The sequence below is a fragment of the Meriones unguiculatus genome, chromosome 1 (genome assembly GCF_030254825.1).
Source record: "Meriones unguiculatus strain TT.TT164.6M chromosome 1, Bangor_MerUng_6.1, whole genome shotgun sequence".
NCBI lineage: Eukaryota > Metazoa > Chordata > Mammalia > Rodentia > Muridae > Meriones > Meriones unguiculatus.
In genome coordinates, this window is record NC_083349.1 from 41,768,196 (window position 1) to 41,782,501 (window position 14,306).

The 14,306-nt window shown below is 42.8% G+C and overlaps 1 protein-coding gene and 1 non-coding gene across 4 annotated transcripts in view; one reads left to right on the plus strand and one right to left on the minus strand.

Moving 5' to 3' along the window:
• Positions 1 to 14,306, plus strand: part of Dock8 (dedicator of cytokinesis 8) — a 203,293-nt gene that overhangs the window by 153,213 nt on the left and 35,774 nt on the right. For all 3 annotated transcript variants that reach the window (XM_021627643.2, XM_060387841.1, XM_021627649.2), the window contains 5 exons: positions 4,883 to 5,052; positions 7,421 to 7,566; positions 9,549 to 9,731; positions 10,060 to 10,189; positions 11,479 to 11,566. In XM_021627643.2, coding sequence (XP_021483318.1) covers positions 4,883 to 5,052; positions 7,421 to 7,566; positions 9,549 to 9,731; positions 10,060 to 10,189; positions 11,479 to 11,566 — 717 coding nt within the window. The remainder of the gene's footprint in view (positions 1 to 4,882; positions 5,053 to 7,420; positions 7,567 to 9,548; positions 9,732 to 10,059; positions 10,190 to 11,478; positions 11,567 to 14,306) is intronic.
• Positions 13,539 to 13,666, minus strand: LOC132651481 (small nucleolar RNA SNORA24). The gene has a single exon (XR_009589125.1). It is a non-coding gene; the product is annotated as a small nucleolar RNA SNORA24 (small nucleolar RNA).

A 14,306-nucleotide genomic window follows, 5' to 3' on the forward strand; every position in this document is an offset into this window, starting at 1 on the left:
TTTGCAGTAGTTTTTAATTTTCTATTTTGTTCCATTTGGAAATAGCCCTGACATCTGTTTTTGATCACTGTAAAATTGTTGCTGGGATATTACTGGCAATAAGGGAGAATTTGCTCAGAGATGATGTAATTATGTTTAATCAGGTTGATACAGTCTTCAAGCACACCCCCAGAAAAGGGCTAATTCGAGGCGTCAGTGTTGGGCTGCACAGCCATCTCAGTCACTTTCCTAGAAAGCCATCGCAAATACTTTCAAGACTGTAGGATGTGGGCTAACCCTAAGAAAAATGCCACCCTGTAACACAGCTTCCAGCAATCGGTGTGTCCTTTTGCTGCCAAGGCCGTAAAAGACTCAGCCAACATCTACCACAACTCAACTCAAGGGCTTATGGGATACATCTCTATTCCCATTTGAGCAGCCACAGCCATCTCATACTTGGTTTATCCATAAGTGTCCATGCTTCGTTAAAGTCAGTGGTTTTCGAGCATTTGGAAATTGACTTGTATCTTTGTGTTAACTAACTGCCGGAACCACCAGCTGAGTGTCAAAACAAGAACACCTTTCAAGCTGGGCGTGTGGTGCACACCCTTAATCCCAGAACTCAGAAGGCTGAGGCAGGCCGATTACTGAGAGTTCAAGAACAGCCTGGTCTATACAGTGAGTTCTAAGCAGCCAGGACTACATAAAACAAACACCTTTCAAAGTGAAGTTTATAGTTGCCTATTTAGTGAAAGAATCTAGGTGAATTAAAATTTTGAATGATATTTTTCACCTATGCTTGGATTCTGATATAGCATTATTTTGAGGAAAAATATTTATTTTTTTGTTTGGAGACAGACATTATGCTTTTGAAGTTGAATTGTCACAGCTCTGTGAAGAGGCATGGTTTTACTTCTTTTTATTAAAGCATAACTTACACAGAGTAAAGGACCTTAAACATAAATGTGGTATGCAGTGGTTTTTTTCACTGTGAATGTTCTTTAAGTAACTGTATCTGATAAAGGTGAAAAGAGAAAAGCATGGAGTTATCCTCTGACCTATACACATGCACCACACACGCACACACACAATTTTTAAAGTGAAAGTTGCTGTTACTACTCCTGTACATAGCTTTTGGCAGGCATTAGAAGTCACTACTTTTGGTTTATTTTGTTTTGGTGTTTTGAGACAGGGCTTTGCTTATGTAGCCCAACATGGCCTCAGTTCAGTAATTTTCAGCCCTCTGGGTGCTAACATTTCCCCTTGTGGCTATGTAGAAGTCATTTCTTTTCTTTTTAAATTACATTTATGTTATAGGATATATGATCACACTGTGAACCCTGAGAATTGTGTACCGGAAAAACCAGATTCTAGTTGTGGCGTGGCTCGGCCCAAGCACACACCTTTAATCCAAAAACTTTCTGTAACCAGGATTAAATAAAGCCAACCATAGGTTAAGAGACAGAATGAACAACCAGTTGACAGGGAGTGGACATGGGGGAAAAAAACATAGAGAATGAGAGGAAGTCTGGAAGACAGACACACAGGAAGTAGAAAGGAGGGACTCAGTTTGAATGGTTTTTAGGAGGGCATGGGGAAAGAGCTTTTTCTTTCTGGGACATCATCAGCTGAGGAGGAAGGTCAGCTGGGTGCTTTCTCTGCCTCTCTGAGCCAGCAGGCCTTCACCCCAGCATCTGGCTCCCGAGTCTTTATTGGTAAAATTGAACATTTTGTTTAAAAACATCACATTTATTTATTTGTTTTGTGTTGATGGGAGCACCTGTATGTGATTGCACACATGTTGAAGTCAGTAAACAATTTGCAGGAGTCAGTTCTTTGTGGATTTTAGGCATCAAAATCATATCCTTAGCTTTGGCACCTTTACTAACTGAGCCATTACACTGGTCCTAGAAGTCACATCTTTGGGCTATAAATACAGTTGACATTTTACTTTTAACTTTAACTTGCTATTTTTGAATAAGTAAATATGAACATGTGATTGTGCTAATTAAAGTTCTTTAAAACACACACACACACACAAACCGGAATCATCTAAGAAGAGGGAATGGCAATTGAGAAATTGCCTCCAGCAGACTGTCCTTTAGACAAGCCTGTAGAGCATTTTCTTAAGTAATGATTGATATGGGAGGACCAAGCCCAAAGTGTGGGCAATGCCACCCCGGGGAAGATGGTCCTGAATTATAGGAAGGTAGCTGAACATGATCCTAGAAGCAAGCCAATCAAGCCACAGTACTCCATGGTCTCAGCTTCAGTTCCTGCCACCAGGTTCCAGCCCTGGCTTCACTCAGTGATGCACTGTAGCCAGGAAGCCAGGTAAACCCCTTCCTCCCACATTAGTTTTGTTGGTATTTCATCACAGCAACAGAAGCCTAACTAGGACAGTGGTTTTCACAAAATGCCAGAAGAATATACGTCAAGCTAGGAAAGATCAGAGCAAGCAGGGCATAGGAAAAAATAATGACTACTGTTAAAATGATGAAAAAAAAAGAGTCAGGCAGTGGTGGCGCACGCTTCTGATCCCAGCCCTCAGGGGCAGAGGCAGGCAGATCTCTGAGTTCCAGGCCAGCCTGGTCTATAGAGGGAGTTCCAGGACAGCCAGGACTACACAGAAAAACGCTGCCTCAAAAAAAAAAAAAAAAAAAAAAAAGGCAAGCTTAGATTAAATGACTAAAATAAGAAATAAAAGCAGAGGGGCTGAAGAGAGAGCTCAGTGGTGAAGAGCACTTACTCGAATTGCTCAGGACCCTCGCTCAGTTCCCAGAACTCACATGGCAGATCAGAGGATCTGACCTCCTTGGCTCAGGCACATGGTGCACAGAGACTTATGCAGGTAAACACACGGAACATAAATAAATCTTCAAAACAGTGAATGAAAGAAGGGACATTTCTGTGGTCTTCCTAGAAATAAAAAGGACTTTAATGGTATTAAGAAAACTTATACACCAAAACCTAGATACTCTTTAAATGAACAAACTCCTAAAAAGACAAAACTGACTACAAGAAGAAATAGAAAAGCTGGCAGACCTCAACAAGCAAAGAGATTGAATTTGTAACTAAACTTATAAATAAATAACTTCAAAAAAATCTCCCCCACCCAAAAAAAAAATGTCTAGAGCCAGGAGGATTTGAATAGATATGAATTCTACAAATAATTAAAGAAGAATTAACTCTGCATGAAAGAGGTGAGACTACTTGTCAGCTAGTTCTCTAAAGCCGTCATTACCCGGAAACTCAAACAAGGTGTCACAGAAAATGAAAGTACACAGCAAGGCCCCCTGAAGGCAGACGAAATCACTGGCAAACAGAATCCAGTAGCATTTACTGTATATCAAATTAGTGTTGCTGTCAGGAGGGCAGAATAAGTTCAGCACCTGACATTCAGGTGAGCATATGCACCACCATACAGATGAAAGACAAAACCATGTGATCATTTTAACAGATGCATTTGACAGAAAAGCATTTGACAGATCACAGTGCTGCTCACAGACTAAGAACTTGCCCGGTCTCCCCTGGCCTCTGGGAAACTCACAGCTTACCTGACCTCCCATGGGAGACTCGAGCTTTCCCCCTAAGACCAGCATTTGGAGGCAGAGGCAGGAGGATCTCTGTGAGGCCAACCTGGTCTACACACAGAGTTCCAAGTCAGCCAGGGCTATATAGTAAGTCTATCTCAAAACAAAAATTAAATAATAAAATTAAAAGATAATCCATGGAAAGAGCAAAACTATTTACAAGTCATAGATCTAATGAATTTGTATCTGATATATATATACATGTATATATATATGTATATATATGATATATATATAATTATATATATATAATTTTACATCTCAGGAGTAAAAGGAAAATTAGCACTTTTTTCTTTCTGTTGTATTTGTTTATTTGTCTTTATTGAAACAAAACTTACTATGTAACCCAGGCTAGCCTCAAACTCATGACCCTATTGTCTCCCAAAGCTATGCCACTCCTGGCTAAACCTAAAATTTTTGTCTTTTGAGACAAGATCTCTCTGTAGAGCTCAAGCAGTTCTGGGCCACACTATGTAAACTAGTCTGGCATCAAAATCACAGAGATCTGCCTGCCTCTGCCCCCTGAGTACTGGAATTAAAGGCATGTGCCACCATGCCCAGCTCCTACATTTTCCAAAGAGCAAAAGGTTGAAATAGACATTTTTCAAAGAAAATGTAGTCACAAGCACATAAAAAGATGTCCAGAATCACTAACAGTCAGGCCAATGCCTCATTGAAACCAAGAATAACTACCACATCCTGCCTAGTAGGATAGTTATGCCAAAAAAGACAATCAGGCAAAGGTGTGGCAAAATGCTTAGCACTTGCCTAGCATGTGCTAAGACCTGGGTTCAATCTCCAGCATTAAGGAAAAAAAGAAAAGATGATGACAATAAAGAAGAAAAGATAGATAATAGAGCATGGTGGGAAGGTAACATGATAAAGACATCATTAAAGAGGTCTCAATCCTTTAAAGATAAAAACAGAGATATAATTCTAGTGGTTTTACTACAGTAAAGAGATATTTACTCACAGCCACACAAAACCCAGAAGCATTTATCATTTGTGAGAGTCGTAAAATAGGAACAAACCAAACGTTCATCAGTTGATGAATGGATAAATGAAATTATTTTCCGTGTATAATGGAATGCTATTCAGGATCTAAAAGGAATGAAGTACTCATATGATACGATGAACTTGGAAACTGCAAGGTAAACAACAGACTGGACTGTAACACAGGCAGTCTGTCTTCCACTGTGTTTGGCTTAGTTTTCACATTGTCACCAACTGTTCAGGCTCATTTCGGGCACTCTGGTTTAAGAGCACAGGAACTCCCTCACCATTGCCCGGCTTCTCTGTCATGTCAACAGAATCAGCAGAGTACAGAGAAAAGCTGTAAGTGCCATCCACAGCCTTCTGAGTTCTCACGACCTGGATCCGCGGTGCCTCAAACCAGAAGTGAAAGTCAAAATTGCTGCCCTTTACCTGCCCTTTGTTGGCATCCTTCTGGATGCTTTGCCACAGCTCTATGACTTTACAGGTAAGGTCTTCTGCGTCCTATTTTAGTTCAGTGAGGCCCCTGCTTGATGCCCCTCACACAAAAAACGGGGTCTCATCAGCTGAGTAATGCGTCACAGTGGTCATGAGAGCTTTTTTTGACCCAGACAGGTAAGACAATTATATGTATCATTTTAGTCAGAAACTATTTGTCCATCCGTTCATTAATCTTCTAGTTTGTGATTGGAATTAACTATGCACCAAAAGGGTGAGACAGAGCAGAACTAACTACTCTCTTTTGGGATCACTGCTCTGTTGCCTTCAAATAAACATGCTCATTTGCTTTTGTGACGCTTACAAAGGAGTAGTTGAAACCAAACAACTTTTCGCTCTATAGCAACCCACTGACACACAATCTGTGGTGTCTTTTAGAATTAGTAAATTACGCCACAGTACAAAAAAAAAAAAAAAAAGGTTTGCTTTTGGCAACAAGAAGTCAGTATCTTTTATTCAACTACAAGGAAAAAGCACAGCTTTTTAAAAATGTTTCCCATTTCCTGGATCTATGTTCCTGTTACGGTGTAGACTGGGGAATATAGGTGGAAGTACCCCATTGTGAACAGTTCCAGGTAGTCCTTGCTGTATGAGACTGTGGAGGTTGCCATGTTGGGGGGTTGCTGACGCATGACCTAGAGTCTGGACAGTGCCCCCCCTGAGCGAAGCCATCCTTACAAGGCAGTCGCCACTGAGTCCTAGAAAACCATCTGAGTTTCTCATTTCCTCCAGGTGCAGTGGCAAGCGTGACTAAATCATTTGTAAAACCATACCATAACAGCCATTTAGTTCATAAAATACTGAAACCAGGGTTAAAGAGATAGCTCAGTCAGTAAAGAGCCTGCCATCCAAACACAGGGATCTGCATTCAAGTCCCAGAATGCACATAAAAATCTCTAACGTGGTGATATACACTTGTAATCCCAGTGCTGGGAATGCGAGACAGGAAGATCCCTGGAGCCTCTCCAGTCAACCGACCAGGAAAGACAAAGGTGGGCAGAGCCTGAGAAACAAAACCTGAAGTCATCTCCTCCCCGCATATTTGCATACATGCAACATGCGCACATATATATGCTTACATTCACATCCATATACACACACAAACACAAAACGAGACCAATCACCCAGAGCCTTTCATTCACGCAAATTACAAGGTGAAAAGCAAGCATCCTTATGGAATTAGTTATTTCTCTTCTTTATTAAAAACAAACAAATTTCATCCTATAAACTACCTGGGGAAAGCTCAGAGGTTAAGAGCACTCACTTATCTTACAGAAGACCCAGGTTCTGTTCCCAGCATCCACAGGTAGCCTGTATTTGTCTGTAACTCCAGTTCACAAAATCTGACACCCTTTTCTGTCCTCTGCAGATCACATAGACGCATGCAGGGAAAACACTCCTACACATAGAATAAAGAAAGCATTTTAGGAGGCATTTCATGGGGCTGGAGAGATGCCTCAGAGGTTAAGAGCACTTGCATCTGTTCTTGCCAAGGATCTCGGTTTGGTTCTCAGCACCTCACAACTGCCTATAACTCCAGTTCTAGAGGGTCCGATGCCCTCTTACACAAGGTACACATACATACATGCAGGCACTAAAGCCTACACATAAAGCAAAAACAAGTCTTATTTTGTCTCTTTTTAAGATACATATCATGGGCCTGAAGAGGTGGTTCTGTTTTTAAAGAGAAATGGCTGCTTTTCCAGAGAACCCAGGGTCAATTCCCAGCACCCACGTGGCAGCTCACAGCCGCCTATAAGTCTGGTTCCAGAGGATCCAATACCCTGTTCTAGCCTCCGAGGACATCAGGCATGAAAGTGGTACACATACATACATGTCACAAAACACCAAAAAAATTTTTTAATGTTAAAGATGTACCTTAAATTCAAACTTCAACCTCATCTTTTACCGTAGACAACCTTTGCCAAATTTGGCTTTTGAGTAAGTACAGATATGTCTATTATTATAATAAATTAGCATTTGCTTAGCCTTTTGAGAATTAATAACAGTACAGGATTTATTATAATAGCATACTGTCTACAGAGTATGCTCTGTAGTTCTGTCGTAGTTATAGGTTCCATTTTATTGGATCATTATTTAAAATAGAGTATTATATCACAAAAAAAGGATTACAAAACTTTGAAAGCTTTTATTTTTACCATCTAGGAAATCAGTTTGTAGCCTAAGCTGTGCTCAACGTTGCTTGTCTGCTTTTTCTCTAGATAAATAACGGTAAACACCAGGTTTGGAATGACTCGCCGACTTCAGTGGCGGAGACGGTTCTGTCATGTGTTGGGTTGAAGACAGGGGAGTGTAGTCTTTGGCTTGACATCACCCATCCTCCTGTTTAATTGCAGCTACAGACCCTCGCAGTGGGAGGAGCCGCGCCAGTGGCTCATATGAAGAGCAAGATGTGGCCAATGGAATCAACCAGAATGTGGCCCTGGCCATAGCAGGGAATCATTTTAATTTAAAGACAAACGGAGCAATGCTGTCTTCCTTGGTATGTTGGTACACATTTCTTGAGTAAATTTCTTTATTTTATTTTATTTTAGTTTTTAAAGGTGATTTAAATTTTTTTTTTTTTAATTTTATGTCTGTTGGTGTTTTTCCTGCATGTTTGTCCTGGTGACGATGTCAGATCCCCTGTAACTGGAGTTATAGGCAGCGGTGAGCCGCCGTGTGGGTGCTGGGAATTGAACCTGGGTGCTCTGGAAGAACAGTCCATGCTCTTAACTGCTGAGCCATCTCTCCAGACCCTTGAGTGTATTCTTGTTGGTGTCTCCTCCTGACTTCTGATAACTCCACCTTAGAGCAGACATGCTTTCTGCCTCACCACTGTGCTGTAGGAATCAGTGAGGCTGACGACTGAAAAGCGCTCTGCTCAGAAAGCTGTGGCAACAGCAAGAGATGCACATGACAGATTTAGCCAGTCCCAGTAGGCCAACTTCAGAAAACGATCAAAGAGGTGAACTTGGGGACTCTGAAATCGTTGCAGAGATGATCAGATGGAGGTGTCCATCACACTGAGTTCAGGCAGGGCTTACTCCATTTAATAGTGTTACTGTTTGCCTTCAGCGAATGGCTGAAAGGGCCAGAAGCTTCTGAAACAAAAGACTTCAGCTTTCCTAGCTCCCCAGAGAGCCCGAGGGGATCTGTTTGGCTTGTCCTCTGACAGAGGGGCTCCGTGTGCAATGTCCCCTCTGCTGCACTCAGGTGAAATTCACCTCTTTGTTGATGAACTCTAGCTCCTGTCAAAACAATGCTTCATCTTCTAGCTCAACCCCGACATTGATATTGCATTGTTTTGTTTTTTAATTGACTTAGTATGTTTTGTGATCCTCGGGATAAACCTAGGGCACAGCGTGCTAGGCATTTCATTTTCATTTTGCATTTCACCATAAGATCAGAATCTGCTGTTAACTTGCTTGATTTTCTTCTGAGAAAGTAGGGTCTTGACATAACTCTTCTTTACTACCCAATTTTTTTTTTCTTCCTTTTAGCACTTAGCAGCCTCAACCCCTTTCACCCTTGACCAGGAAGGTTAGGGAACAGGGAAATAGGGCACTTGAGACTTGGCATTACTAATTTTACTCAACAGTGTATGTTATGACCAAGCTCTACCTTTGAATAATCCACCTTACCAAATTTACCTGCTCAGGGTAGGATGTGCCTTTCATATTAATTGCCTGAAGGCATATAGAAGCTGGGAGTTTGCCTGCTAGAACTTGCTGCCTGTGAAGTTCTAGCTAAAGACTCTCACTTTCTAGAGTCCTACTTAGAATAACTTAAGTAAAAGGAAGCTCATCATCAGTCATTTCCATCCAAGACTAACATTTCCTTCACATAACTCACAAATTCCTCACTGCAGTGGCACTGTCACATCCCACTGGATATTAGCCACACCACATGAAGCAAGGATGCGGCTTCAGGCTGATGTCTGTCTTGATGTGATGAGCTATAGCAAGCGTGCCTAGCAGGACTCTAGTGAAAATGCACACAGCACACTCGCTTGAACCTTCGTGCAGCTCCCATTGCAGATGGCTTCACAAACTTAAATTTAATCCATGTGCTAAGTATGTCATGACCTTGATGTGAAGCTGAACTGTGAACTGTTGGATTAATCATAGTGCCTGGCCAGGCTAGTTCTCTTCCAGCCCTCCACTGGCCATCTTGAAGAAAAAGGCGTTGGAGATCTTAGTGGCAAGAGAGCTTCTTTGCATCACTGATCCTGAAGGGCACTTTCAGGGTCTAGGGCAGACCACCAGCAAGGGCTTAGTTCAGTCGATCAGGGCTTAACCCAAACTCTGCCCAAGGGGTGCTGAGCAAACATCCCTTGCTTCCAGAAGACAGTGCTGCTGAAAACAGATGCCCAGCCAGTGAAGAAATAGGTATTGTTCTGAGAGGTCCTCATCTCTCAGACTTCGGGCTTTTTCTGCTGCCTGGCGTCTTCCCCACCTCCACCCACCATTTGCCTCCTTCCAGCCCTACAAGCAGTACAACATGCTGACTGCAGACACCACCCGCCACCTCCTGATTTGCTTCCTGTGGATCATGAAAAATGCCGATCAGAGCCTCATCAGGAAGTGGATAGCTGACCTGCCTTCCATGCAGCTCAACAGGATTCTAGACCTGCTGTTCATCTGTGTCTCCTGTTTCGAGTACAAGGTAAGTGCCAGGTGTCCTGGTATCAATCCGGTCTTGTTACTCTTCCCTCTGGGCAATGGCAGCATCAGTCACTCTTCATACTTCCATATTCCAACCTATAGCCTGTTTCTGTTTGCACAGTGACATTCCACATGGAAAGAATGTCTGCCTAGTGCAGTGGGCCCCTCCCTGCTAATGAGGTGCCATCCTAGGAGCCTCCAGAAAAGTGTCTGTGTAGCACATGTCAAAACTCCCCACCATGACCCTAAAGTTGGTGTTCTATTTTGACAAAGCTCTCCATCAACAGGGTCCCACTCAACTGAATGTGTTTCTATCTCTGTCCTTCCAGGGAAAGCAGAGTTCTGACAAAGTCAGTAACCAGGTCCTGCAGAAGTCAAGGGACGTCAAAGCCAAGCTGGAAGAGGCCCTGCTCCGTGGAGAAGGAGCCCGAGGGGAGATGATGCGCCGTCGCTTTCCAGGTGTGTGGGTCCCCTCTCCCACCTGTCAGCTAGTTCTTCACCCTTTGTGGGAAGGAAGATCCCTGGACACACTACCTGAGTCAGCAGGTTCTGGGACCCTCTGCTTGGCATATAGAATGCTTGTTCTCTGCCTCTGAGAACAAGAATCACTCTGAAAATATCCTGAGTGCTGTTTCAATTAAGTCAAGGGCACATCCAAGAAAGTGACTCATGGATGAGGGAAGCACTGTCTCCCTTATTTCAAAGCTCCTGGAGGGGACATGATCCACAAACTGGAGGTCTCTGGGGCCCAGGGTCATATCCTTGAGTCATTCAAGATGCTGCTGTGTTGGTATAATAGTCTTGTGGAATGTCTACAATTTACCCTTGTTCATTCAAATGCTGATTTCTCTACCCCACTATCTGGTTTCAATCTGGACATTGCATTGTGATGTTACCTGTCTCAAGTTTGTGCAAACATGCTACCATTTGTTCTCTGTATTGCCATAAAACAGTCAGGCAATACTGAGCAATGGAGAGAATAGGGTGGGACATCATGGTCCATAGGGGAGGAGGAGGAAGCAAGTGAGAGGGTAGGAGAGAGATCAGCAGGGGAGGACTTGAAACTACGAGGAAAGATGAACCGAACCTAAAACCTAAGGTCTGACTAAAAGCAAGTATAATGGGTGAAATCTGAATGGGAGGAAACTATGTGGGCTTGAAGATTTAGGATGGAATAACTATTGCCCAGCACTGTGCTCTAGGTTAATTAAATAAATCCTAGTCTCTGTGTGGTGATTTGGGTATACAACTAGTTTAGGAATAACCGCTGCTTAACTAAAAGATAAATCAATAGTAAATATTAATCGCCCACAACACTGCTGCAATAGAAGAGTCTGCCCAAAACAATGCCAGTGTACCATTATCCTGGTCCCCCAAATACCTGTGCTCATCACATTAGGACAATCAAATGTCAAATGCTCCCAGTAACAGTGACAAGAAAGCATGGACTTTGGAGGGCTCTTGGCATCTTCACCTGATACCCCGCCCTTCTTTTCAGCAAGTCAGAGAGCCTCACGGAAGCCCGTGCTGGGGGAGGGGTGAATGGCAGGACCTCTTCCAGAGCCGCCTCCAGGCTGTCCAGGGCAGGTCACCACAGACACAGGCATGGTGGCTCTGTCTCCTCACAGCGCTGACTGATTTACGGGAGAATATGCTTGGGCCTCTCAGTTAAGCTGGGCACTTGACCTTGGTTATCTTAGAGGGTTTCATGCTAATCAAATTCCTGTCATGTGTTTCTTAACTCCTAGGGAATGACCGATTCCCTGGCCTAAGTGAAAATCTGAGATGGAAGAAAGAGCAGACGCAGTGGCGGCAAGCTAACGAGAAGCTGGATAAGTGAGTCACTCGACTGCTTTGTGCTGCTTTCATTTAAAGTCCTGAACTGTTTTTCCCAGGCTACTTGTGTTACTGAGACAACTGCATTCTTCCAATTGTAGTGTGAAAAGGAAACATACTGTCTGTATAAATACAGTTCCAGGTACCCAGGATGCCAGAGGTACAAGAAGCTGTGGCTTCAGCCCTTAAAAATGTGCCCATTGTTTAAAGAAACCCAGTTTAGGCAACCCCAAATAGCTAATGAAAGCAACTAGCAAGGAGCAGAGAAACAGAAAAAGCAGGACCCGGTGTCCATCCATGCAGCTCCACACCTGTAGTTCCATAATGCAAATGGGTGCAAAGATAGAATTGCAAAGATCTTTATAGTAGCCTTATATTTTATTGTTCAAAAAATCAATAACTGTTGTGATGCTTAAGAGTATGGAAATACATAACAAAGTACGAGGTTGTTAAAATCTTGTGGAATTGTTAAGTGAACAGGGCAGATGTGTGGCTTTACAGCAAACCTCTAATCTCTTAACTGCATACAGTAGCTGCCTTTGTAAAAGGCCACAAAGAAATTTACCAAAACATTAATAGCGACCTTTGGGTTTTATAAATGTGACTGGTATTTTCTTTTTCACACTTCATTATGTTTTCTACATTGGATTTGCATTTTCTTATCTGTTATAATCAGAAAAGTTACAAAGAAAATGAAGAACAACCCTGCTTGGATTGTAACATATGTTATACATACGTGGGTGTGTGTTGTCCTGGTTTGCTTTCAGTTTCTCTGATAAAAACGCTATGACCAAAGCAACTTGAGGAAGACAGGGTTTATTTTATCCATGACATCATCACAGAAGGAAGCCAGTGCAGCAACGTGGAGGCAGAAACACTGCTTATTGGCTTACTTTCTGTGGCTGCTGCTAGCCTGCTTCCTTATACAACTCGGGACCACCTGCCCAGGGGTGGCAACCCCCACAGGGAGCTGTGCCCTCTCACATCGATCATTAATCAAGAAAATGCCTCCATAGATTTGCCTGTAGGCCAAAGTGATAGAGACATTTCCTCAGTTTTGAGATTCCCTCTTCCCAGATGTGTCTAGGTTTGCATCAAATTGGCAGAAACCAGCCAGCACATATATGTATGTATGTGTGTATATATTGTATATGAAATTAGGAAGAGAGTCATATATAACAATTTAGACATGAGATCCAAAGCTAAATGTGTGTGGATAGATTATGTATGTCTCCTCTGCCTCTTAACCATAGATAGCCTTATGAGCCCTAGATTCACTGAGCAGAACACCGAATAGTTAAATACCCCACATATATGACAAAGCATAGACTGTTCATCTCCATGGTGTGTGAAGTGTTAGTCAAGGGGAGGCATGAGAAGACTTGAAAAAAAATGTTTTAATAAATAAATGTTAATATCCTCACTGTTGCACATCTGTGCAGGGGTTTTAGGTTATTTCCATGTGTGGACCTTTGTTGGAGAATCAGTCTCAGAAAAGTACCCTGTGCCCAGATATTTTTTTTTTTTTTTTGGGTTTTGTTTTTCTCTTTGTGAAGTTTCTGTTCATTCTGGTCTTACTATCTCCCCTTTTTTTCATAAGATTCTCTGCACTCCTTCCAAATTTGGCTATGAATCTCAGGAAATCTTTTGATACCCATCTGGGTAGAGCCTTTCAGAGGTCCTCTGAGGTAGGCTCCTGTCCTGTTCCCTGTTTTCTCTCACTTCCCATGTCTGTACTGATTACCATTCTGAGTGAAAATTCATCATCTTACCCTAGGTCCTCCTTCTTGCTTAGCTTCCTTAGGTGTACAGATTTTAGTACGTTTATGTTATAAGTCTAATATACAGTCCATTTATGGGACTATGGAGGGTCAAACTTACTCTAAAACATCACATTTTCGCCTAGAAACACTTCAATGATTGTTTTGAAAAGTGTACCAAATAACCCGATAGGCCATAGCTTAACAATGAAGGGCGCCACTTGGCCAGTCAGTGTATCCGATACCAAGTACATAGTGACATTTTTAGTAAGCAAGAACGTGTTCTTCTGTAGCTTAGGAGGGAGATGGCCACAGCTGGCAGGCCCAAGGGGACATGGAAATAGCACATTGTTTACTCAGATGCCACAGAGGAACCCCAGTTGTTGGTCTTACTAAGAATGCTCCTTGTTTACAGCACTTTGGCTTGTTCTGATTTCCCTAGCTGGTGTTTCAGCTCTTTGCTTCTAAGTGTCAGTACGTTTTTTTGCACCCATCTTCAGGGAGGAAATACGGATTTGAAGTTCCATGGCTGGGCACTTGGCCCTGCCTTTCTTTCCCTCTCTCCTTGGCCGATGTGCTCTTTCAGTACGTGAGGTGACCGGTTCAGACAGTGTGCCACAGCGGGTGTGTGCAGAGGGCACAGCACTGCTAGATGGTTAGCTCGCCTGCTGCACATGACCGAAACGAGAGTGCAGCAAGGCGTGTGTGGCGGGGCTGTGGGAATTGTTTAGGAAGCTTTCTCCTTTGCCGACATCAGCAGGCTTCACTGTGACCGTGCACGTCCTGCCGGTTCTTGGCATAACCTTCTCACTGGGCTCCTGGTGGGCTGCTCATTATCAGAGCGGCTGATGACCCCTCAGTCCTTCTGCAGCTTGGTGGCAATTCAAACTGCTCAAGTTAGAGCTCTTTGCAAATATTGTGTTTTTGTTTTGTTTTGTTGGTTTTTTTTTTTTTTTAGATGACAGCTTCTGTCATTTTTT